General features: G+C 44.9%; 1 protein-coding gene and 1 long non-coding RNA gene across 4 annotated transcripts in view; one reads left to right on the top strand and one right to left on the bottom strand.

Annotated features, from left to right (window-relative positions):
• Positions 1-1141: 1141 nt before the first annotated feature.
• Positions 1142-25622, bottom strand: part of ARHGAP20 (Rho GTPase activating protein 20) — a 59988-nt gene continuing 35507 nt past the window's right edge. For all 3 annotated transcript variants that reach the window (XM_417154.8, XM_040706004.2, XM_040706008.1), the window contains 10 exons: positions 25021-25105; positions 22216-22293; positions 19172-19238; positions 16782-16964; positions 11448-11626; positions 8419-8580; positions 7091-7200; positions 6165-6354; positions 5259-5370; positions 1142-3190 (listed from right to left, as the gene is read on the bottom strand). In XM_417154.8, the coding sequence (XP_417154.2) occupies positions 2127-3190; positions 5259-5370; positions 6165-6354; positions 7091-7200; positions 8419-8580; positions 11448-11626; positions 16782-16964; positions 19172-19238; positions 22216-22293; positions 25021-25105 (2230 nt within the window). In that variant the 3' untranslated portion in view covers positions 1142-2126. The remainder of the gene's footprint in view (positions 3191-5258; positions 5371-6164; positions 6355-7090; positions 7201-8418; positions 8581-11447; positions 11627-16781; positions 16965-19171; positions 19239-22215; positions 22294-25020; positions 25106-25622) is intronic.
• On the top strand, positions 8579-14142 carry LOC121109052. The gene is made up of 3 exons (XR_005862328.1): positions 8579-9254; positions 11696-11994; positions 14043-14142. It is a non-coding gene; the product is annotated as an uncharacterized LOC121109052 (long non-coding RNA).

Raw genomic sequence — 25622 nt, 5'->3', positions numbered from 1 at the left:
CTTGATGTAATCTTGGCAGTGTGGCAATGTGCTTCTTGCTATTTTGAAAAGAAACGCGGAGTAGCTGTTTTATTTCAAAATAACATCATTTTTTTGCTTTGAGGGAGGTGCACATGCAGAGCTATTAGACGACAGGTCTCAAAATACACACAAAGGGTTTCACCTTTGGAAGGTAACTATTACAGACCAGATTCTGCATAGTACCATTTTTATTAAAATAGCTAAATATGAAAACTGTGAAACAGAGAATTTATAGTTAAGTATTTGAGCTTGTAAACGTGCAGGTATAGTACCGAGTGCATGGTAACTTATTGCATTGCGAGGTTGTCTACAAACACCTCTCTGCTCACTGATCGAACCACGTGCAGGGTTAGAGACCCAACCAGAGAGTCTTCCATCCTTTGTCTTCAGGTAAGGATATTTCTAACTTTGTGAACACCCACCCCAAATCTGTTGGAGATTATCCATTCTGCTGACACAGAGCTAGCAATCTTTCTAACTGATAACAACTGGACATGGCTTAGAGCACTGGGCAGTGCTTGCGTCTCTTCGGAAGTGCTGAGCAATTGGGGAGCAAAAGTAGCTTTACCAGAGTGCAGTTGACCAGAATAGGATCTGAACCTCCAGGATTTACCAGTACAAACTGGAGTGGGGAAGGGCTGTTGGGAATGGAAAGCTAATTAATGAATGTATACAATTTCAGAAGCGCTGTATGCACGCACACATGCCCAGATGTGTTTTCTTTAACCATGTCATTCCTTCTTCCCTTCTCCGTAATCCTGCTGATGTTAAATAACGGATATTGCTCCTCTCCCTCCCTTCTCCCTGCCCTAATATCTATTGCCTGAAGGTATCTCTGCACCTCCATATTGGCAAGAGTGTCCCATTAGTAGAAAACAATCTTTTTTTTTCCAGAGGAAGAGCAATAGGGTAGGAATTCCTGTTTGAATTGTATGAAGACTGACAAAAGTTAACAGTATGACAACACGCACTTTGATGCCACCCAAAGAGGAGGAAAAATGCTGCCGTCCTTTCCTGGGCAACACCCACAGTAGCATCACTGGGACTTTTGCTTCGGCGACAGCTTGCAGAACTAGAAATAACCACCTAAAAACATTACAAAGAATATAAACTGAAAGGATGACATAACAAATAATATTTAATATATAGCATTGAATGCATACACATCAGTACCAGTGCTGTAACAACAAAACAGAACTCATAAAATTAGCAGCAGTTTTTGCAAGTACAAAAATACACATTTTTTCAGAACATATATAATAGCAAAATTTATCAGGATATATTATACAAACTCAAAGCATTTAGATAATGCAATACTTTTAATATATTATATGATGTTTTAGGTGCTGCATAATAAAATTACATGTGTTCTGCTTGCAATAATACATAATGCCATTTACAGCGATCTTAAGAAACTATTCACAACTTAAACATGAACAGAACAGCCAACAAAGCACAATAAATGACTGAACACAGAGGGTTGGGGGGTGTTAGTTACAAGCTTCAGCATTTATCTTCACATATCTTTGAGCTTATTTCTTTTCTTTCCTTTGCAGCATGAGAGAAATAACTACACCTATCGAACGTACCTCAGAAACAAAAAACAATACATTTATTCCTCAGAGGACAACAAAGGTCATACCTATCAGTTTCAGAACAGTAGTATCATACCACAGTTATGGGATCTACACTGACTTTGCACGCTACGTCAAAGCACACATGACTGGGACTCACATGGGCAAGGCTCAACACACGAGTGGTCACGGGGAGTCCCAGCAGGCGCCCTGCTGCCCGAGGGGCTCCAAGAGCAGGGTGCTTTCTTACTTAGAGCCTGGGACCTTGTCAGGTTTTCAGGAGTTTCTGTTTGCTTGCTTTCAGCAATTTGGATTATTCTTACAATATTCTTTCGCAAAGCTTTATGTAGGAACGTTAACAGTTTCCTGGAAAAAAGAAAACCCATGAGTTCAGGGACTGCTCAATTGAATTTGAACAACCTGGATATTGAACTTAAAATGAACACGCATTAACACCGAAGGCATTTTCTTTATGGTGTTTATTTTAAGCGTTACGATTCCTCTGCAAAAAAAAAGCTTTGGTCAGTCTCTTCAAACTTTGGATTGCTGCAATCCTCTCCTAGACCTCCTCTTTGATCTCAGATCATGAAGTCTGTCTCTTCCTGCGGCTTTCAGAGGTAATGGCTGAATGTCAGGCTTAACCAGATAGCCGTCGACTCCTTCAGTAAGTTTCAGAGGTGTGGGCCTGCTGTTGGGCTCCAGCAAGCTCCCCTCAGCCAAAGCCTGGGTAGGCTGTGGAGATGGGGGCACCCTGCTGGGTGCAACCAAATAGTCATCAGGGGGCTCAGCGGCAGTCTCTTCATGTTTCTTTACTGGCTGAAAAGTGCTGATATCAAAAGGGGAGGAGGTTTCAGTTGGGGTAAACACAGATTGGTCTGAAAACTGAGAGAAAGCACTGTCCAGGGAGCTCATTGATGACAGAGATGGAGATGTCCCGGGAGAAGACAGGCTAGAAGAGCTAAATCCTGAGCAAATATTTAATCCTTCTGGCGTTGGAGGCAGAAGGCAATGGGACAAGTCTTTCTTTTCAACATTTTGGTTTGTGTTGTCACTTTTACCAACATTAATCCCTATGATCAAGCTCTGATTGATAAGCTTTTGTCCTTCCATTTGCAATGACCGAAGCTGATGGAGATAGTCTTCATCTTCGTAAGAGAGGACAACATCACAGCTGGCTTTGCGTGCTGCCTTCTCGTGACCATCACCAGTGTGGACAAAACTGGAGGCAAGGAGGCCGATGGCGGGCTCTGAGGAGCGCCTGTGTCTCCTTAGGGTTTTGAGGACACCTGAGGTAGTTGCTGAAGTGAAGCCCAATGCGCTGGAGCAGAGAGACTCCTTCTCTGAATTTTCTTGCGACGAAAACTTACGGTGTACGTCGACAGAAATTGTCAACTGTTTTGATTTGGTTTTATTTTGGATTTCATCCACCTCGGTCTGCTCTGAATCGCCATCACTCAGGGTGAAGACAGACTCCCTGCTCCTGTTATCCTGATCTCGGTTCTTGATCCAGTCGCTGGAAGAGGAGTCGGCTTCATCGTTTGCCTCGTTTTCCAGGCTGTCGTAGGAAGAGTCATTCAGATGGAGGGAAGCCACATCTGCAAGGACAAACCAAGTGGTAGCATGTCAGTGACCAAACCACCCTGCTTGCATGCGGCTGCATTTATTTTTGCAAGTATCCTTTACTTTTAGGAACACTTGCCATTTATTAAAGTCTCCTAAAGCAGAAATGTCAGTAATTTCAGAAACAAATACAGTCTAAAAAGCTTGAAATTAGCGGTAAGTTGCAGGTCAGCTAAGAAACACAGAGCAATGGGACAAATAAGGTTTCTTTGTGTTTTGGTATTGTTTTTTTTTTAATCTGAAGACTTCAGTAATAAAAAAAGATCCAGCTCTGAACAGTACTTTATATAAAGATTATTAAATCAGGAAATTATCGAATGTCTCTTTCTTTTTGTTACTCAGTGGTGAAAACATCATTTAACCTTCCATTCTCTCTTCTATACAACTGAAGAAAACAGGGCATACTTCATTCAACTAAGCTGTGCACACATGTACCCTGTTCTGTAGACATGATAATTGGAATTACATTAATCTCTTTTGCTCAGGGCTATGCTAAGCTGACTTATCTCACATTTGCAGCACACTGAGTTCAGGTATGAGTAGTTACCATGCCTCAGTGCCTGCTGGAAAACTTCCTCTGACACATTAACCTACCACGGGTCTGAGATCTCAGTCCCAGCACAGCATCACAGGATGGTTGAGGCTGACAGGGACCTCTGGGTCCATCAGCTGCTCTGCTCCAGCAGTGACACCCAGAGCAGGGTGCCCAGGGCCACATCCAGGCAGCTTTAGAAGATCTCCAAGGACCCCACAGCCTCTGGGCAGACTGTGCCAATGCTCCATCACTCCATCAGCTGGTGCTCAGAGGGAACCCCCTGTGCTCCAGTTTGTGCCCACTGCCTCTTTGTCTTGGCACTGAGCAGAGCCTGGCTCCGTCCTCTCTGCACCCTCCCTTCAGTTTTCTATGGACATTGACGGGATCTCCCTGAGCCTCCTCTAGGCCGAGCAGTCCCAGCTCTCTCTGCCTCTCCTCACAGGAGAGATGCTCCAGACCCTGCATCATCTTGCTGTCCCTCTGTTGTACTGTCTCCAGCAAGCCCATGTTTCTCTGGTACTGGGGGGACCAGAAATGGACCCAGCACACCAGATGTGGCCTCAGTGGTGCTGAGTAAAGGGGAAGGATCACCTCCCTTTGCCTGTTGGTGATACTTTGCTTAATGAAGCCAGGAACACCATCAGCCTTCTTAGTAACAAGGGCACACTGATGACTCAAGTTCATGGTTCTATTTTTGGGTAGGGGGACAGGTCAAATTTCACCAAATTCCAGCGGAGGTCGTGCATGAAGAGTTTTGGATCTCAACAGAGTCATCTGGCATGCCAGGACAAGTGCCAGTACCACTTTCAGTGTAGGCCTGTTGTACCAACATCTATTTTGCAGAAATGCAGCTTTGCAAATCATTTAAGGAGAGACCTGAGCCTCCAGTTAAAACCCATGATCTGAGAGGTAAGGTGAGAAAAAGAATAAGAATGATATTCTGAAACATGCTGCATATCAGCCAACTACACTGCTGGCCTTTTTCAGTCCCTACTTCTATGACTTTGCTGCGCTAGAAGCAAAATCTGACTGTTCCATTAAACATCTGGAGAGCTCTCTCTTGATAATAAATGATGCTTTCAGCCCTAATATAATGGAGTGAGAACTGTATTATAACTCTTGTTGACCACTGACTTACTGATATACTGAGAAGACACTGTCTAGAACACAATTTCAATATTTGAGATGAAATCTTCTCACTCTCTCCCTTTCTCCTTCTTTCTTCGTTTATTTCCCCCCCACCTCCCCCTAAGCTCCCTCTCCCCTTTTTTCAACATAGTGGCTCAGACGACTGGAATAGGAGCAAGGGATTCTTAGGGAAAGCTGTTTGTGGTGTGGTTTAGTTCTGTGGTAAGTTGGATCGCTGACTATCACCAATACTTTGGGTAAGGAAAAGATAACAGCAGTATATGGGAACACCATGTGAAAAAGGAACGGCCTCCTTCCATGGACTATAAGCGATCTTTGTCTGGGATTAGCTGATAGGATCAAAACTTCATCTTCATTACCTGAGCCATTTTCTCTCTTGCATGTCATCAGGATTTCTCCAAAGAGGGAGTTAATCTCCTCTCCAAAAATCTTGCAGCAATTCTCAGTGAGGAACTGCACCAGACTGGAAATCTGCAACAAAGGAACAGGAGAAAGATGTCCTGTCACATCTTGCATTATTACATTCAGGGCAAACTCATCTTACAGAGGAGGAACACAAGCAAGCTACTCATCCATGAAGTGTTTAAAATAGTCTAGATAGAGGGGCTCACCCCAGAAGACCTGTGGCAGACCATCCCCTGGTGGCCCAGCCCTGAGCTCTTGCCATGAGCCATCCTTGAGCTCTCTCAGGCATGCTGAGCCAGGGCATGCAGGGACGTGGCTCTGCAGGTGATGAGTGAGAGCCAGAGAGAGCAAAGTGGCATCTCCTGAACATCACCCTGCCTTGTCTGTTATATCTGGTAGCTAGAGTTGTTTTTACCAAATGTTTCCCACATCATACCAAATTCCACCTTCTTCAGCAAAAGAGTAGCTGATGGATTGCATTCATCCTGTTATCTCCTTCCCTGACACCTTCTGCAGTCCTCTCTCCCATCTACATCCCTTTGACCCTTAACTAAGGCCCAAATACTGCTGGTCTTCTTACATATGTCTATTTCATTTTACTCTGTCCTATTCAAGGCTGCCACAACTGGGGATCTTTTTGATGACAGAAGTCCTCTGCTAATGCACTGTGTATTTCTTTACGATCTCTCTCCTCTTTTCTCAGGCAGATAATAATAATGGATTTATGAATGTTTCTGGAGTTCTGGTAAGAGGATGAGAACTGATCTGAGGAGGTACCAGCTATTCTCACCTTTGTAACCAACAGACTGTTTGTACAGTAATATGGTGATCTGTGTTCGCTACATTGTGGTGTCTCCTACCTTTTTTGTGAATTCACTTTCTACATCAGGAGATGAGGAAGCAGGAGGCCAGAGCAGGCTGGGTGCAATGCAGATGGCAAGATTAAATGCATTCATCTGGTTCTCTTCAGATCGCATTTCTATACCATGTAGTACTCCAAAGATGTAACGTAGCAGAACAACATTAGCTCTGGGGAGTTGCTCTATTAACCTGAAAGCATGTACAAATGTCATTTTTCAGATTACTGACTAGAAAAAGTAGAAACCTTGAAGATAACTCTGTATTTCACCTAAGTTGCTTGACAGTTCATTGTTCACTTAACCAAACAGTTCAGTTGTCACTACCCGCCATCCAGTTGCCATAGGTATGTATGTATGTAAATATGCACCAGGTTCACTGGTGTACAAAGCTCTGTTCCCCATAACAAACTTTGCCCACTTTCTGCTTGGTACCATCTGCAGTGTGGAGGCTTCCCCTGTCACTGAGCTCCAGTGTTTCATTTGCAATTCCATCTTCAGAACAGTCACTACTAACAGTAGAGATGAACGTGGGGGAAAATATTAGGAACTGATTTTTGTTCCTCTTTCCGCCAGGACCTCCATTTTCCTTGTGGGTAACTCTGGCTTTGGTATCACGCAGAAATGCAGGTCTTGGATGGCAAGTTTATAAACATTATAAATGTTTCCCATGAAAGGATGTTTCATTTATTTGTTGGCATCCACAAAAGGCAGAAATGTCTGACAAAAGAGAGTCAGAAATTTGCCCCATATAGGCTCTCCCTTAAATATATTATAAGTTTAAATGCTCTGTCATATACAAAGATATTTTAGCAATTATTCAAATTTGTGGACTTTTTAATTGCAGGTTTTGAGTGGAATGTTTGGGATTCTGCATTCTGGGATATCATTTTACAGGAAAAGAATACGGAGAATATAAGTAACTCTACCTTTGGATGCTTTTTATCTTCTCTTCGTTATTTCCTTGATCCATTACAGAGACCCACTTATCACAAAGCTGGGATGTCAAAATGCTGCCTGGGATGTTGCGAAGAAAATCCTTATCCAGAGGAAAGAAGAAGAAAATGTGAACAGCTGTTCTGGTGGGTGGGAGGAAATAGAAGAAGCAATGCAGATACAAGAGGATGTTTCAGTGGGACAGCACTAACTGACAAGCATCTTGATCCACACAGCAACCAGAACCAGCAGAAAACCATCACAGATAAAGAAGCACTTTGGATTATGCTACAATGGAATTTTTTCCTGACCTGTCCTCACTCTTTCTTATCAACAGAGGTATTTGGATGCTTCATCTGCTGTTGATGAACTGAAAAAAACCCTGCAGTGGGTCCAGTTATTTTGATACTATATGTCTGCATTTACTTACCACCTGAATTCATCCATAGCCCCTGTCTGTTCCCCTCAGCTGACAACTTTCAACACCACCAGACCATAAGCACTCCCTGCCTACCTCCCTCTGGGCACAGTCCTTTGTGGTAAAGGAGTATTTACCCTGGGCAGGGTTAGTCTTCCAGCTCCTGTCTCCTAATACCTCAAATAATGGCAGGTAAACTGCTGCAGCTTGGGAAGAAGCCCACATTCCTGCTTCCCAAATCCCAGCTTCCCCAGCAAGTTAAGACAAAGGAAGTTATGGTTTGTACAAATAACACATTTGCTTTTAATGTGATGCTGGCCCCCATCCTCTTAAATGCACATCCTAAACCATCAGCAGCAATGCAGTGGTATCTTATCCATGAAAACCTCTCATGTGGCAGCAAAAGAAATGCTTTTTTTGTTACACTGCTGCTATGTCTTTTTTTTTTTTTGTCCAAAGCAATGTTTGCTTGAGAATGGAGATTACGATTTCTTTTAAGCTAAAAACTACACACAAACAGACACACTGTAACAAAATGTGAAGACAGATATGCTCCTTGTAGCCGATATTTTACTGAAGGCTCGTGATGCTTTTTGCATGAGCAACATTGCTTTTAACACAGAAGTGTGTACAAGATAACCCATGAGAAAATGAACTAAGATTTTTTGGGCAACACTATACGCTAGCAAGGGTCTGAATAAAGAAACAGGACTGCAAACCTGCCTTTCAGGCATTTAGCTGACTTTCAGGTGAGGCTAAGAGAATTATGTGAAGGTGTCAGCCCACTCTTCTTAATTCAGCCTACCACGTCCCCTCCATCCCTGGCGAAAAGCCCCACTTGTTTGTGCCTGAGATCTGTGCTGCTCCCACCTGAGAAGGGAGAAAGGAACATTCTTCACATACCTTAAACAAAGATGCTGTCACAAATATGGATTCGCAGGCTAAGTCCACTTCAGCTCCTGAATCAAGCTTCTCCTTGAGCTCTTTGCAAGTCTTTGCACTTCCAGAGCGTCTGAAAATACCCTCAGTGGAAGGGCCTTCTTGGTACAGGAGGGAAAGCATGTCCTAAACAAAATTAAAAGGCAGAGAGGGTTTCTCAGAAACATGTTCTACCACTGTAATGTGGTTTCACCACTTCGGTCACAGGCAAAAACCTCCGAGTCCTCAGAAAGTTCACACGGAGGTCAGGGCTCACCTCCACACAGTGCCATACTGCACAGCAAAGCTACGGCCCGGAGTGCTGATTCTGGTAAACATCCCTTCAAAAACACTGTGCCACCGCTGCTGAGCAGTGACCTCCTGTATGATCTCCTCCAGGATCTGGGCAAGTTTTAGCCACGTCGTTGAAACAAATAAATGCCGTAGCAAGGGAAAAGGTTACTGTCTATCTAATGCAGAGCCCTCTGCAGGAAGATAAAAAACCATCCCTGCTCACCAGCACGTTCAATCTCAGCAATGATCAGAGAAGAAGATTTCTGTACCAACTGACACCCTGATGTCTGTAAAAAAGGAGATTTCATCTGCTTGGAAAGTGATTGTTTATATCCACCTGCACTTCTCCATCAGATCAGAGCTGGATTATGTCCCTTCTGGGCCATGGGAGCAGAATGGCATCTGCAAGCAGCTCAGGGCTGCTGGTGAGATCAGCTGCAAGGCTGGACTTGGCTGCTGGCTCCTTTGGGCTGTCTCTCTGACATGCCCACAATCACCTCTCCAAAGATTTGCTCTAAGAAAGAGAGGTAATGGCTTCAAGTTGCACCAGGGGACGTTCCGTTTGGATATTAGGAAAAATTCTGCTCAGAGCGGTGAGGCAGTGGCACAGGCTGCCCAGGGAGGTGGTGCAGCCACCATCCCTGGAGGGGCTCAAGGGATGTGTGGATGTGACACTGAGCAACATGGTTAGTGGGCATGGTGGGGATAGGTTGACAGTTGGACTGGATGATCTCAGCGGTCTTTTCCAATCTTAATGATTCTGTGGTTCTATGATTCTAAGCACTGTGGGAGTTGTTGAGTTTATCTCTCCTGAGGGAAAAACACGCACACAGTCTCTGTAACTATGTGCATATGCACACTGGTCTGAGGACTGAGTTATCAAAAGGGATGGGGAGAGAAGGTACACGAGGAGAGAGCCTGACATCACAAAACCAAGTCACTCTAGCAGTAATGACTAAGCAGAGGCTTCTGGCTTCTTTCAGAGTCTGGTCATGGCACACGTTAATGCAGATATCACTAATGGAAGCTGTATTTTTAATCTTTACTTTCTTAATGTTTCTTTCTCGCTCCTGTAGAAGTGGAAAGTGATGTGTGTGCAGCAGGAGCACCTCTCAAGGCAGCAGGACTCATGTCAGCATTTATATTTACTTTGCGGGGATTTACAGCTCTGCTGACAAAACACCAGTCTCGCTGCATAAACAAACACCTTTAAATTATATTTGGAATAAAATAGCCACAAGATCAAAGTTGGAAAAAAAGTAGTAAATCCAAAAGATTACACAAAGGAAGCTAATGGTGTAAGATAATTCAGCGAGGCAATGGCTAACAGAGAGCCCTTCAGCTGTGAAAGCAAGTTTGGAGCCTTGCAGCAGCAGATATCAAACGCCTGCAGCATTCATTCCTAATATCTCCCTTCTCATGCAGATAAATCCCACACAGTATCTCAGATGCAGTTTTCCATTCTCCAGAGATGCTGCATGAAATCAAAAGCAAGTTATATTTTGTGGCATAAACACGGCGTTCTAAGATTCAAACCACAAAGTCAACCAAGCTCTGATTCTGTACTTAGTAACTCTGCACTTTCTTCACATACAATTTTCCTAATAGTTATGTTTTGGAGAAATTTCCAAAATGCAGCTTTGGCTCCCCTCTCAAAGGGAGAGAAAGAGAGACCAGGTCCTCACAGGGTTCATCTCTAGAGGGCTTATTTAAACAATGATAAAAATTTACACTGCCCCCTCAAAAGAAAATACCAAACCCACGCTCTCAAAAGACCTGAAAAGTCCTGGTGTGATTCACTGTTCAGGAAATGATAAAGCAGCACATCAAGCACAAGCTTTGGAGACAAACACATCTGTTACTGTAAACTGATGTAACCCCATTGATTTCACATTGTTCCAGCTGGAAGTCAGTCTGCTGAAACAAAGGGCCCAATCCTGCAGGGTTCATGGCGGGAACTGCTCCCCCCCTTTGGCAAACATTTCAATTGCTGCATCAACAACAGGGCAGTTCTCAGGACACCTTCCTGACCCAAAATCATAGAACCACAGAATCATTCAGGTTGGAAAAGACCTCCAATATCATTCAGTCCAAATATCAGCCCATCACCACCATACCACTAACCATGTCCCTCAGTGCCACATCTCCACATCTCTTGAACCCCTCCAGAGACGGTGACTTCACCAACTCCCTGGGCAGCCTGAGCCACTGCTTCACCACTTCTCCTGAGAAAAAATGAGGACCCAGAGTGCTTGTCTGCCCTGGGGTGGGTGTCTCCAAAAAAGGCTCTGAAATGGTTTGAGGGCAGGTGGCATTTCTGTGCAAGCATGGGCTGCCTATGCTGGACAGCAGATATCACCTGCTTGGGACTGGGGATTCTACAGAAACCTTAGGAGTGGTTTGAAAAGTATGCATGAATATGGTGTTTATCTGCACTGCACAAGTGAGGATTTGGGAACCAGCCTTACAACATAGGCTATAGAGAAGCAACAGCCCAGAGCAGTCACATGCTTCTCAAGCTGTCTGGCATTAACAAGGCCTGACCACAGCATATGCTAAAAACCAAAATTTTTGTTGGAAACCATAAATGAGGTTTCCTGCTGTTTTTTCTGCTTGAGTAATTGCAGCGTCCCATTTCCACAGCCCATAATCTCCGTATTCTCATTGGCTGCACAAAGAAATTCCACCGCTGTAAGAGCCAGCCCTGTGCCTGGACTCACCAGGAGAGGCTTGGGCAGGTTGTCATCCTCGCAGATGGCTGTTAGCAGCAGGCCAAAGAGCTTCCCAGGGGCAGCAGATGTCGAGGAGAGGGGCGCGTTGTCCAAGTGGGTGCCTGGGCCACGCCAGAAAGCCCAATTTATGATGGATCTTTTCCTTTTAAATGACTTCTGGCTCAAGTCTGGGAAAAGAGAGAGGTGTTTATTAGAAGAAATGCATTTCAATTCTAATTCCAGTATTTGTTTTGCAGTGATTGCCATGGTATCAAAGGAAAAAATGTCATGAACTCAACCAACATCCTGGCATCCGGCTTGGCCTAATCCACCATGTGCATACCTGTGTGTGTGCGCGTGACTGCGGCCCAACCACGCTCACAGGAGGATCACCAAGAGCCACACTGCATGGCCCAACCACTGCGTCAGGACTTTGCATGTGGTTGGCCTGTGCTCAGGGCCTCATCTCCCATCTGCAGGTGTGAAACCACAGACCTTCTCTGGGAAAACTGCTCACACAAACAGCACCGGCCTCCCCTTGGCTGACCGTCTGGAGGTACCCTTATTTCCCTGACACTGTGATGAGCTTCTGCTGTCGTGGAGGGCAGAGGGTAGAATTAATGCTTGCAGAAGTACAGACTGCAACATAATACCAGATTTTTCCCTCCTATACTTTACTATGTGTGCTTTTTAGCCCAAACAGTGATTTTTGTTACACATCATTCCAATCTGGAAGATCATGCTCCCTTAGGGAATGGGTGGAAGGCTTTTCATTAGAGATTTACAGGATGAAAAGTTACAGTTTAACTCAAAATGTGAACATACACATGCTAAAGCCTGATGAAAAATTCCTTTCATAAAAAAATAATGAGGATATACATTTTAAGCAGCCCAAAGCTCCATGAAATATAAGCTTGGCAATGTCTATGGCTTTACTTGACACATCATGTTTTGGGAGAACATAAGTACAACTTTCAAAACAATAATTTTTCTTTCAGATGAGCAGGATATTTGCACATGACCATGGCTTGCTCCAATTGGAGCTCTGGACACATAATCACAAATATAATTTGCTGTTTTTTTCCTGACAGCTTTGTATATCTCAGCAAGTAAAAATTAAGGAGAGATTCTATTTCGGAGGAAAAAAGAGTAGCAGAAATGAAAGAAAAAGAGTCCTAAAATAAGGAACTTTTCTCAGTCTCTCAATTCTTGAAAGCCATGGCCCAAATGGACGATGTGAGCAAGGGGTAACTGTGATTAAATGCAGCTCCCCTGGAACAGGAGGCAAAGCTTAATCGGTGTTCTTTGGCACACCAGGACAGAAACCAACAATACCAGGCACCGAAATGCCACCTCACTTACAAAATCAACACGCTGGGCAACAGAACTCATTTGTTTCCCAGCCATATTTCAAAGGAGGGAGAAATGTGGGGGTAAAGTGCAAATGGGAAGAGGAAGATGTACACTTTCTCCTCTTGAAACCTGTGCAGAGCTACATTTGGTATACAGCCTGCTCCCATTCAGGACAGATGCAAGTTATCACTCTGTGGAAGACACAGCTCCCATATGGAGACACCAGAGTGCACCCCAGGGCCTGCTATGGTGGGTTATTCTAGCCCAGATTCAGAAAAAAAGCAACACCACGTTGGCTGCTCATCTTGCTCGGAGCTCACAACAGCAGCCATCTGCCTAGGGATCAGCTGGGCTCCTATCTTACACGAGGCGAATTCGGTCTCTTCATTGGCAGCATCTCAGCTGCACAAGTGCTCATTTCCTCTTCTCACAGACTAATCAGGAACTTCCAAAGAAAACCTCAGATCTGCTTAGAAACACAGTGTCCTTCCTGACCAAATCCTTTCAAGCAGTTTTCAAAGACCCTCTTTCTGTATTGAGACCAACTCGCTGAAAATTTGCTCTCTCTTTTAGCAGACGACTAAATAACAACTTGGATGACAGACGAGTCACTGACAGCAGTCAGCTCTTTCAAGTCAAACTTTAGGCAAATTAGCATTTACGGTATTTTTTAGACGTGTGCTCATGAGCATGACTTAATGGCCGTGTTCAGCAGCTGGGTGCTGGTCCTGTTACGTGTCGAAAAGCTGCAGGAGGGAAACATCGTGGTGCTCCCACACAGTAAATTCTCCCGTAGGTTTTCCAGCTATCCTGCCAGCACTGCTGACACAACTACAGCAGCACAGTTGGTGTCCACACAGCTTCTTATCTCACAGGACAGCCAGTTGTCAGTCGTGTCCTCCTGTCACTACCCATACGATCTCGCGTGGTTCAGCCGAGCAGTTTCATAGAATCATAGAATCATTTGAGTTGGAAGGGACCCTTTAAAGGCCACCTAGTCCAACTCCCCTGCATTTAACAGGAACACCTACAGCTCCACCAGGCTTCCCAGAGCCCTGTCCAGCCTGACCTGGAGTGTCTCCAGGGATGGAGCACCCACCACCTCTCTGGGCAACCTGTGCCAGTGCCCTGTAAAAAGCTTTTTCCTTACATCCAATCTAAATCTCCCCTCTTTTAGTTTGAAATAATTTCCCTTTGTCCTATCACAACACACCTTACTAAAGTGTCCTTTTGTCTTATATCCTCTTTTAGATACAAAAGTCTGCTTTCACGTCTCCCCAGAGCCCTTCTTCTCCAGGCTAAACAGCCCCAGCTCTCTCAGCCTGTCCTCATAGCAGAAACTTCCCTTTGGTGAGTCTGGTCCAGCAACACCAATGCTCTGGGGGCTGATGTACCACAGGTGATGGCAAGGGGCTGGCAGGAGGACGGGCTTGGTTGCACAGAGATGCAAGGCCTCACAAACATGAAATCCTGGCCAGGGTAACTATTTGGTTAAAAATCATATGGTTGTGAACGTGCCAAGGGTGCATGCCACGTTTGTGCTGTGCTTACAGGGAGAGGTGGCTGAAGGTGCTGCTCAAACTTGGATTCCAAGTTTCTGGTTTTATCATGTTTCCAGGAAAAATAAACAGAATACTGTTAGTGCTCAGGTAGCACCACCACCAGAAGAGCAAACACTTGCTGAGGAGCAGGGAAGTCCTCTCCTGCCTGGGGTGAGTTTCTCTGGAGCAGGGAAGGAGGGTTACACAGCATATGGGAATCAAAGCATGGGCAAACAGACCCTCCTCCCTGTAAACTGCCCTATATGTGGTGCTGTGCCCAGTGGTCCCCCAGCCGTCCCACACTGCTTGGCCTGCTGACTTGAAGACAAGCCCAAAACCAGACCATGGCCTTGGCTAGCACACAGACACCTTTCATCCTTTTCCAAAACCAAAGCAGGTGAGAAAGAGGTGGGAAGAGCACAACGAACAGCAAGGTGATCTGGTTTGCAACAGCCAGCCCTATGCATTACTCTAATAGGCTCCATCAGCCAAGGATGGAAGCAGGTAAGGCACAAGGACACACAGCTTCTCCCCCAGCCGTGTGGCCCTGGCCCTGCTTCAGTTTCACAGGCCGCCCCAGTGCCAGCCTGGCCCCCTCCCACAGCTCACACCGTGCTGCCGACATCACATCTGTGCTGATTTGCATTCCTATTTTCTCTTGCCAGTCAATGTCAGCTGCCAAGCGGGGCCTGTAAACCTAATTACACCCCTCTGCTAGATTGCCTCATTCTTGAAATATGCTGTGAAGTAATACATGATACAAATTACTTGGGGGGGTGGGGGGATGAAGGAGTGTGGAAAGGAAATTAATTTATATAAAAACACAATCAATTTCCGGAATAATTTGTAACAGGTACTAATATTACCTTGCTACATTTAATTTCTCAAAACATTACAAATGGATTCTACCCATACATTTTAGGAGATCTTGGCTGCTGGGGGTTGCAAAGTATAACAGAGTGCACATATAATATTTTTATTGATATGGAGTCATTAACAGGGAGGAAGGGCAGAATTCCCAACTAAGCTTAGCGTGATAGCGTGTGAAGCACAATAAAAACACACTGTGGGATGCATCCTTGTCACATGGTGTTTATAGCCTAACGCCCCAGCCCGTAAAGATCTGCCCATATGTTCTACCCGTGAGCAGTGAGCAGTCACTGTATCGTTGACAACAGAGTGCAAAACAGAGAGCAGGTGCTCATATTTTTGCAGGACCAAGGCCAAAGGCAGAAGAAAATATTACTGTTTTCATCTTACTTGGGGAATAGTGAAATAAAGAAGCTGTATTCCCTCACTTCATCTAGGTGCAGTGCCATAGAATCACTGAATCATGAAGGTTGGAAAAGACCACTAAGATCTTCCAGCCTAACCATTAAACCATCCCCACCATGCCCACTAACGATGACCCTCAGCGCCACATCTCCACACTTCTTGAAGACCTCCAGGGACGGCGAGGCACCACCTCCCTGGGCAGCCTGTGCCACTGCCTCACCACTCTTCCTGAGAAGAAATTTTTCCTAATATCCAACCTGAACCTCCCCTCGTGCAACTTGAGGCCATTATTTCTCACTCTATTGCTGCTACCTGGGAGAAGAGGCTGACCTGCATGTTGCCACAGCGTCCTTTCAGGCAGTTGTAGAGAGCAGTAAGGTCTCCCCTGAGCCTCCTCTTCTCTAGACTGAACAATCCCAGTTCCCTCAACCACTCTCCATAAGCCTTGTGATCCAGACCCTCCACAGCATCGCTGCCCTTCTCTGGACACACTCCAGGGCCTCGATGTCTTTCCTGTAGTGAGGGGCCCAAAACTGAACACAGTACTTGAGGTGCAGCCTCACCAGAGTTGAGTACAGATGGATGACCTCCTCCCTGCTCCTGCTGGCTGTGCTATTGCTAGTACAAGTCAGGATGCCATTGACCTTCTTGGCCACCTGGGGCCATCTGGGCATACTGTTAGTTCATGTTCAGCTGACTGTCAACCCCAGAAATTCATGCCCAGGCTGACCCGTGAGACAGGTGCCAGTAAGGGAGGCGGGCAGTCTGTGGTACCTTGTTCAGACAGAAGATGCTGAATTCTGTGCAGAACTGAAGCCTTGGCTTCTGTATCAGACAACCTCCCTGCTTTGCTGCAGAGCACAGAAAGGGCTGCATGGAGATGCTCCTTTAACAGACTTACAAAACCTGCAGGGGGAAGATCTTGTCTTTCTTTTGCTGGTTTTAGAGCAACCTCTTGCAGGCAACTTGTCAAACTGTAACTTATAAAAACAGCACATGGGCAACAGCGTGCTCAAGTCGGGGAGAACCACACAGCAAAATCCCTGTGCAGCCGGCACAAACATCTGCCCGCTGCTCCTCACTGCCCACCCTCCATCCCAGCACACTGGCTTCCTCCAGCACTGCCAGGCCATGGGCAGGCTCTGCGTTCCGGAGGCAGCAGGAGACCACGTACCGTGCAGCGGTGGGCTCTCAGCCAGACGGCTTGGCTTCAGCACGAACTGGCACTGCAGCTCCTGGGGCAGCTGCTCTGTCAGGAAGGAGCCCTGCAGCTGCCTGGGGCAGGCACAGTGCTTCGAGCCATGAGGCATTGCATCGCGGATGTGGCTCATCTTGATCCCAAAGGGATATTCGTGCCCTGTGCAAAAAGAAATCCCTGTCATGCGGGCTGGACTGGCTGGAGGCTCTCAGAGCTCCCATCTACCTCGGAGGAAAAGCAGATTTTGCATGCTGGCCACAGCAATTTCTCAGTTACCTGAGAACCGCCATTTTTCTGCGTGTTTACACTGGCATAAATAATACCTGGGCAGATGTGGAGTTACTGCATTCAGTGCAACTAAATAGATGTAAAGGTACCATCAGATCTACTACAGCTGCATCATACAAAAGCCCATCAGAAGAACACAAGTGACTGTTTGTGCGTTCAGTGTTTATTCTTTCTCCTGCTTTACATGTGATGCTGCAGGTTTAGGTGCTGGTTTCTCATATGGTTCTGGCAAGAAACAAGATTTTGGGAGCAGTCATCTGTCACCTGAGCGTGCAAAACAAAAAACAATCCACTATGAAAGTGATCCTCCCTGTCTCTGCATGGTAATGAAGCCAGGAGTGACACAAGCGCATCTCCTGCCTGAGGCTGAGAGGAAGGAAACACGGATCCCAGGCTGCTGCAGGTGAGCTGCATTCAACAGCACCTTTTGGGACTGTGCAGAAGCAACTTATTTCTGGAGGAGCTTCCAAACAATGCCAGCAGAAAGACATGTTTTGAACTTGCCTAAACACATGGCAGCTAAAGTGTATTAAATCTGAAATGCATTAGTTAATTAAATTAGTTATCTTGTACTTAAATTTGAGTGCTGATAGAGGAAGAAAACTTATTTGAGACTATAGGTAGGGTGAAACTGAAATGCAGTCAAACTGCTTCAAATGTGCACCTATGATAGAAGGCACCCTTATCTGATAAACCTTTGTGTAAATATCAGGAACAGCATCAGTTGGATGTCAGATTCTTCTTTTACAAAGCTTGTACCTCAAACTTCCAGTGAGAAGTGTCAGTTAGAAAGGTCTTCCTTTCTGACTACTCTGGTTCTGTATTTAAAACTACTATTGTGATTTTCTCTGACTGAGCTACACATAATAGTCTAAAAGACAAACTTTGTTACATTTCAAAGACAAAACAATTTGCCATGTCCATAAGGTGTGCAGGTTAGACATTCATAAATATTAATGCTGTCTGACTACAGCAAAGCATTTGTAGCTCAGGATGCTTTAAGAAGGAATGCTAAAATTTACAGGAATTACATTTGCAGGAGAACAGAAATTCCATGATTTTTTCTCATTCTAATTGTGTGTGAACTCTTATATAGCACAAGTAATGCTGGACTTCTGTGGGGGAAAGTTTCTTAAAGGTTCTTAATAACGGGAGGGATTTGTTCTCAAAGAACCACAGGCCAAAATCAAATCAGCCCATCTCATCAGATCTCAGCTTTGGGTGTGTTTCTGGTGACAGAATGTTTAAAAAAACATTTTAGGAAGTGAATAAGAACAGTTTGCTCCTAGTCAGAGGGGAGCTGCCAGCCAGTAAGAGAATCACAGAGTCATTCAGGTTGGAAAAGACCTCTAAGATCATGCAGTCCAATCACCAACCCATCCCCACCATGCCCACTGACCACATCCCTCAGTACCACATCTCCACATTTCTTGAACCCCTCCAGGGATGGTGACTACCCCACCTCCCTGGGCAGCCTGTGCCACTGCCTCACCACTCCATCTGAGAAGAAAGGTTTCCTAATATCCAACCTGAACCAACCCTGTGCAACCTGAGGCCATTCCCTCTCATCCTATCACTAACACAAGTCTGCAGAAACACAGGTCTGCAAAGGCTCACTGGAATGAGGTGAGCTGTGGAAGCACAGATCATTTCTCAAAACTCTGCTGAGCTGTGATGAGGAGGAGAGTAAACAATGCTATGGGACTGTAGGAGGAAATATGGCAAAGCTGAAGCGGCTCCATGGGAGGAGGTGGCTGAGGGGAGATGTTGGCTCTGGGAAAGACAGAGGCTTGTGCAGCCAAAAATAGCAAAAACAGAGCAGGAATAAATAAGCTTTTTCTGTCTCTGTGAATGTGACACAATCAGACACGTTGCTCTTCAAAACTAAGGATCAGCATCTGCTTAGCTCCCTAAATAGGCAAACTTGGTGTCAGGGAAATAAAAGGAAGAAAGGGAAAAAAAAAACCCAACAAAACAAAAGAGGAAACTGTATATCAGTATTCTCTGCATTTCTCGCTTCTTTCAGCACTAAAAACAAGGAGTGAACGCTGAAAAATAAAATGATGTCACCAACATACCAATAAGAGGGTACGGAGCGTCTTCCCTTCCTGAAATCACCCACAGCTTGTAGTCTTTTTCAGAGCCCTTTGGAAACAAAATCAAGAATAAGTTTGCCAGCCACTACAAACAAGTTTTGTGTCAGGTTTCTCACCATATAACGATAACCTGCACCTCACCACTGGCATCAGCGGAGCCCCATTTACTTCCACAGTGCCCAAATTTGCCACCATGCAAGTTTCTGAATTCTCTGCCATAGGGAATGCAGCCCCCTCACCTGCAGCCATCCCAGCTGGTGCCAGGGGTGGTGCCCAACGGACTCGTGGCACTCAGAGCTGCCCCAGGCAGCCTCGTTGGCCCTGCTGTGCGGCTGCTGGAGGTGCAAGGGCTCGGGAGCACTGAATGCTGCTTTAAGGCTGCGGAACCCTTCTTCATAATTCACAGTGGGGAGGATAAATTTACATCAAAGGAGACAATTTCCAGAGGATTGGAGAATGCGAGCAACTTTAGGCAAAGTCTGTAAAACTGCTGATTTGAAAGCACATTCTAAATATCGCCTTCAGCATAAATATACAAGTCAATGTTACAGCTTACTTGAAGGAGGAGAATAGCACATTATTTCAGATATGAAAGGGAGGCAATAGAGACAGGAAGAATGACATTTAATACAAACCACTTTCAGAAGGAAGGGCAACAGCGAAGTGGATAAATACACAGTATGAAATGTGAACCACTGCACCTTAAATGCCTTTTCAGTGAGGATAATTAAAGTCTAAAAGTTCTCTGGCTACAAAAGATGATAAACACCCCAAAGCAGTATTAAGCTCATCAATTAAATCCTACCTCCTTGTAAACGGATTTGCCCACTGTCAGGCACTGTCTGGACGTTTATGCAGTGTCCCCAGAGCTCCTGAGACTCTCCTGCTTGCTGCACGCACCCACTGTAGTGCTGATGCACCCCATAAAGACCATGCGGTTCGCTCACTGACTGACAGAGCTCTCTGGGCCATATTAGCACTGCTATTAAGTCAGCTAGCAGGAGGCAGAAGGAAAATAAATAGGCTTTGGAGACATCTCTGGTGCCTCAGGGCAAGCTGCCAGGAGCAAATAAATACAGCTGAGGAGCACAAGAAAAGTATTTACTTTTCCTTTTAAATATATATATATATGAAAGGGTTAGTTACTGGGAAGAGGGGGCAGGGAAGGGGAAGAGCCAAGCAGGGCTCATCTCCTGATTGCAGATGTTGTCCTTTATGGGCTTTATGAGGCCGTTTGTCACTGGAACTGTGGCTGTCCCAGAAAAAGCAGCAAGTATACCTGCGGAGCTGGGGAGCCCAAGGCCCTTCTTTCTGTTCCCCCTGAACACCTGGGAGAAAGGCTCAATGTCATTTTGTGAGAACTGGTTGTCGTTTTATCAGAGAAACCAGAGGGAAAAACCCCAGTGCATGAAAACAGAGTGAGCTCAGCCAAAGTAACATGAACCACACAACGTGGGAAATGTAGTTTTCATAATTGCTATTGAAAAGTCATAGAGCTCCTTTCAAGTGGTTCTCTCTGGACATAAAAAGCCCCTCAAGATGGTGCATAAGGAAAAGCCCCCTCGCAGTCAGATCAGTCCTTCAGGGGAGCTGGGTGATATATAGACTGCAGCTTAATTTATTTAGCTTGTCTGATTTTATTGCTAATCTGATGATCTGCCACTAATGAAAAAGGCTTTATGCTATGCAGATGCAGGGAAAAGATGCAGTATATTACTCTGAGCAAATGATTCCATGGGCAAGATTGTACATCTTGCAGGAGGCTTTCATTTTTTTTCCACTTGAAATAAAAATGTAAAGAGGAGGAATGGCCTGATGGTGCTACATACAAAAGAACACGGAGCTGTAACAAAGCCAGCTCCTCCTTCCGTGCACCCCAAACACAACATTCTTTTTTGGTAACACCATCTTCCTGATTTTTCTTTAAAGAAATGAGGAAGTGCAAATGACAGCCACGAAATGGGTAAAAACGAAATGTATCGCAATACAGAATCGCAGCTGTAATGTCGCATGGCCTTGATTTTTGGCATAGGCTGGGGCAGACGGTGGGCTTGATTTTAGCTCACATCACATCCTCTTCACTTCTGTGAACTACAGAGCTACCTTAACCGGACAGACAGCAGCACTGTGAGCTTGGGCCACAGCTCTGGTATAGGTGGGAAGCAGCAGATGAAACAACAGAAATTGCTGCGCCCAGGAACAACCATGCTAGCAACGCAGTCCTCTAGACTCACTAAAAGCCTGTGCAAAATAGGGATAAGGAATGCAAGGGAAGGCAAACTCTGGGGTTACTCTAATTTGGGCAAGGGGTCTCAGGAAGCTTCAAGGAAGCACAAGAGTGGTATGTGGTCATGTCTTACGCAGGGCTGCAGTAAGGGAAGCCTTGTCAGATTCCTTGCATCTAGAACAACACAGACACCAAGCCCAACACATTCAAAAACATCTTGTTAACCAAACAGCCAAATGATAGGCCATTAAAAACCTGTCATCCAGGAGCTCCTATGACCATCAGCATCGATCAGACACATAGTGAAAAGATGGGATAAAAATGCTACGAGAGTTGGAACTCTTACCCATGGCAATGATTCCTGCTGCAATCTGAGAGACTTCCTTTTCTGTTTTAGGGGAAAGAGAGCTCATTCAGGATCTACTGGGAATTGCTGCATGTACTCAGTGTACTATTTTGAGGTATCTTAGGTAGTTTCAGACCGTTGTTTAACTGGGCGTATTCAGATTCTCTCATTTTTTGTGTCGAGATATCTCCTCTTACACATCAGCAAAATGGATTTAAAAGCAACTTCAAACACGACTTATTCATTACTGGGATGGGACACTTATCCAACACTTTCAAGGCATTTGATGATCTCTGGAGTTCTGTATATTAATGAAGTATTGCTCCATTCCAACAACACCGAATTGCTAATGATAAAGGTTTTAATTTATGTTCATATCCTAAATCTTGGAAAAGGTGCAAGAGAAGATTTGATTATTAAAAGCGACTCATTAAGACCAGTGCAAGTACTCACAGAAATTCCCAGCTGCTGCAGGGCCATGAGAATGACATCATTGGCTGTATCAACATTGGTTACATTTAAGGTTTTAGACTGTGAACAGAGAAAAAGGAGAAAGGCAAAATGGCATTAAAAAATTGGGTTTGCACAGAGTATCTGAAGTCCAATAACTGCATGATTCATTGCCAAAACAAAAGGGACTTAAAATTTTGCTGAATAAGTAAGTTATACTGCAGAGAAAGACCCAGCTGCCTGAGACAGGGGTCTGACTCCTCTGCCTTGTCACACGCTGCCTGTATTCGCTCCCTGCTTCCCCGAGAGCTCCATCAGAAGGGCACAGTGCCATGATTCCTGGGGACAAGATGCAGGCATGTCCCCTTGGAAAAGAAAAGAAACATTTCAGTGAGTTTTTTCACTGAAAAAAGGCGGCTTCATATCAATTGTAAATCACTTCCTTCCCTTTCTATTGAAGAACTCCTGGTAAGAGAATACTGTACATAGGCTTTTCTCTATATCCTTTGCCACTTTCTATATAGTCATCTCAAAGCTAGATCTGGCTTAATACCAGAAACACTTCCTCTTGAGAATGTGTTCTCCAGTTAAAAACACTGCCCCTCCAGCACCCTCCTGCCTCTGCACAGTAGCAGTACAGAAGAACAAAGTGGGCACAAAGGCCTGCTTTCTACACAGCAACGGCAAGACTCAGCACCTGCTGCCTGGTACCACGCCTCCTCCTCAACCACAGGATGCTGCTCTGCACTATCACGCTGCATGTCACACATTTCAGGCACACCAGGATTAACAGATCCATTCCCAGCCCTGCTGCGATGCACAGCACCACTGCCATCACCTTACATGGGGGAAAAGCAGGTGGGGAGAGCACGTCCAGAACGCCTTTTGCCGAACCTCCCAGACATACCCAACGGCCCAAAGAAAGGAGATGGGCAGAGCCAGGATGTCAGTGTCCCTGCCAGTCCCAGGACAGTTTGCTGTCGCCCGCCGCTCTGTGCAGTGCATCAGTTTTATACCGGCCATGTGATGTTTAGGTGAAGCAGCCGCCTGACATTCTGCATTTAGATAAGATCTGAGCTGTACGGTGTGTAAGTCCCTGATGGTAACAAGCTGCCATGGCAATCAAATGAAAGTAGTGAGAGTATTGTACATCTTGCTTGAGGACATATCTGAACGCTCATACCATAAAAAATTTAACATTTGCCCTAAGCACTGACATCTGGCTCTCAGCAGTAGGTCAGCACATTTGCATAAGTTTTGCTCTGGGCTAGAATATAATAAAACGGTTTATGCCTTGTGTTTACCCTTCCCTACCCTCCAAAAATGAAATATTTCTCGGGCATCCCCAGCTGCTGTAGTACAGGCAGCAGAGTGCCATCAGAACTATTTGCATCACAAAGTTTCCATCTGCTCCTCCACAGCTTTATTACTGGTAATAGCTAGGCTGCAGTGTGTCATTTCTAGGACTGCCAGGATCAGGAAACTGTATTTGGCACATGAGCTACCTATAGCAAAGGAGAAAAGACATACAAAATCCCCCAAAACAACCCTGGTACAAAAGTTCAACAACTGGGTGCAGGTGTGCTTTATAGACATTTATACCTGAGCGTACCTTGATCTCTAGTCCTTCATTTGCACTACCACAGTTATTGTTTATTAACGTTTCTCTTAGCAACTCAGCTGTTCTATTTCAATTCACTTTAACAATGATTTTCTGAAAAAAGCAGAATTCTTCATGCTTCTGTCAATGCAAGTACAGAATTCAGTGTTGGGCAAAGACATCCAACAAAGTTGAACTGTGGCGAAAACTTCTCACATCCTTGAAAATGCTCTTTATGCTTCTGAGCATGAAATACATGCCTTGAAAATACCATTAGAAGGAAAGGACAAATGTCGAAGAAGCAGAGGAAGAATGGACGGATTACCACTGAATGCCAGCGTATCCCTGGGGAACTGCCTACCTATAAGAATTTCATTTAAATTGGTTAAAAATGACTCCAAAAAAAAGGTGCAAATCACCCTGTGGACAGTATTTCTCTACCAACTTCCTTGGGCCCACAATGTACCAACATCCCCAAGCTGATGAAAACCACATCTTAGGCAATTTCAGAGTGTTCGTATACACAGCTTTACAGATTTATGATCATTATAAACAATAAAACACATTGCAACTCTGCAGAATTGAATGAAGGCAGCTGTGAGTTTAAATCAGTTCTAAAAACAAAAAAGAGAACACTGTATTGGCATTTCTTAAGATGTTTATGCATAAGTTCTTTTAGATGTGTTTTTCGGGGGGTTAAACTCTACAGTCCTTAGCTTGTGTGTTGGATCCAGTATTCATAATCACTGAATCATTAAGGTTGGAAAGATCATCCAGTCTAACCATCAGCCCACCCACACCATGCCCACTAACCATGTCCCTTTGTGCCACATCTCCACGTTTCTTGAATCCCTCCAGGGATGGTGACTGCACCACCTCCCTGGGCAGCCTGTGCCACTGCCTCACCATTTTCCTAATATCCAACCTGAACCTCTTCTGGCACAAACTGAGGCCATTCCCTCTCATCCTATCACCATTACCTTGGAGAAAAGGCCAACCCACTTCTTACTAAGAACACTGTCTTTAAAAAGGAACTCACTTAGTAAAGACAGGAAGCACACATTTCAGGGCTGCATATGCTAAGTCTTCTAGAGGGGACCAGATCCTTAAAGGAGGCTGTAACCCCAAAGAACCCTCCCACCCCTGACAAGCACAGGATTTACAGATGATGTGGATTTATAACCCCAGATTAGCTCAAGAGCACTTACATATGCACAGGTTCCAACATCCTTTGCAATTATCTTCAGAGGAATGCTTTTAGGATAGTCTTTCTCTTTCTCTTCCCTTATTCGACTGCCAAAACAAATGCAAAACAAGTGAATTTTTAATATAGTAAACATAAAGACCAACATTTAAATAGCAATCAAGCAGAAACTACATAGGAAGATCATTTTCAGATCTACTGCAATAGAAAAAGCTCAGAGGAAAAGAAAGCCTCCAGCACGGTCTGAAGGGGATACTGACTGTGGTACCTAGAAATGTCCTGTTGTGTCCAAGTTACTACATTGCAGAAATCAGTGTAAATAGCAGAAGAACCAGATTTAAAATCCACATGGAGACTTCCCTGCAATTTTCACTTTAAAGAGCCCACCAACATGGCATCATTCTGCTTTAGAATCAGAGAATCACAGAATTGTTTGTGTGGGAAGGGACCCTTAAAGGCCACCTAGTCCAACTCCCCTGCAATGAACAGGAACACCTATAGCTCAATCAGGTTGTGGCATAATTCAGTGATTATTTGAGACCATGACAACTACTTATGAAGGATGTGAATTCCTGAGAACAGTTATTGCACAGGAGGGTCTATACA

Source organism: Gallus gallus, chromosome 1 (assembly GCF_016699485.2).
Source record: "Gallus gallus isolate bGalGal1 chromosome 1, bGalGal1.mat.broiler.GRCg7b, whole genome shotgun sequence".
NCBI classification, from domain to species: domain Eukaryota; kingdom Metazoa; phylum Chordata; class Aves; order Galliformes; family Phasianidae; genus Gallus; species Gallus gallus.
Note: the sequence above shows the minus strand (reverse complement) of the source record. Positions and strands in the feature narration are given on the sequence as shown.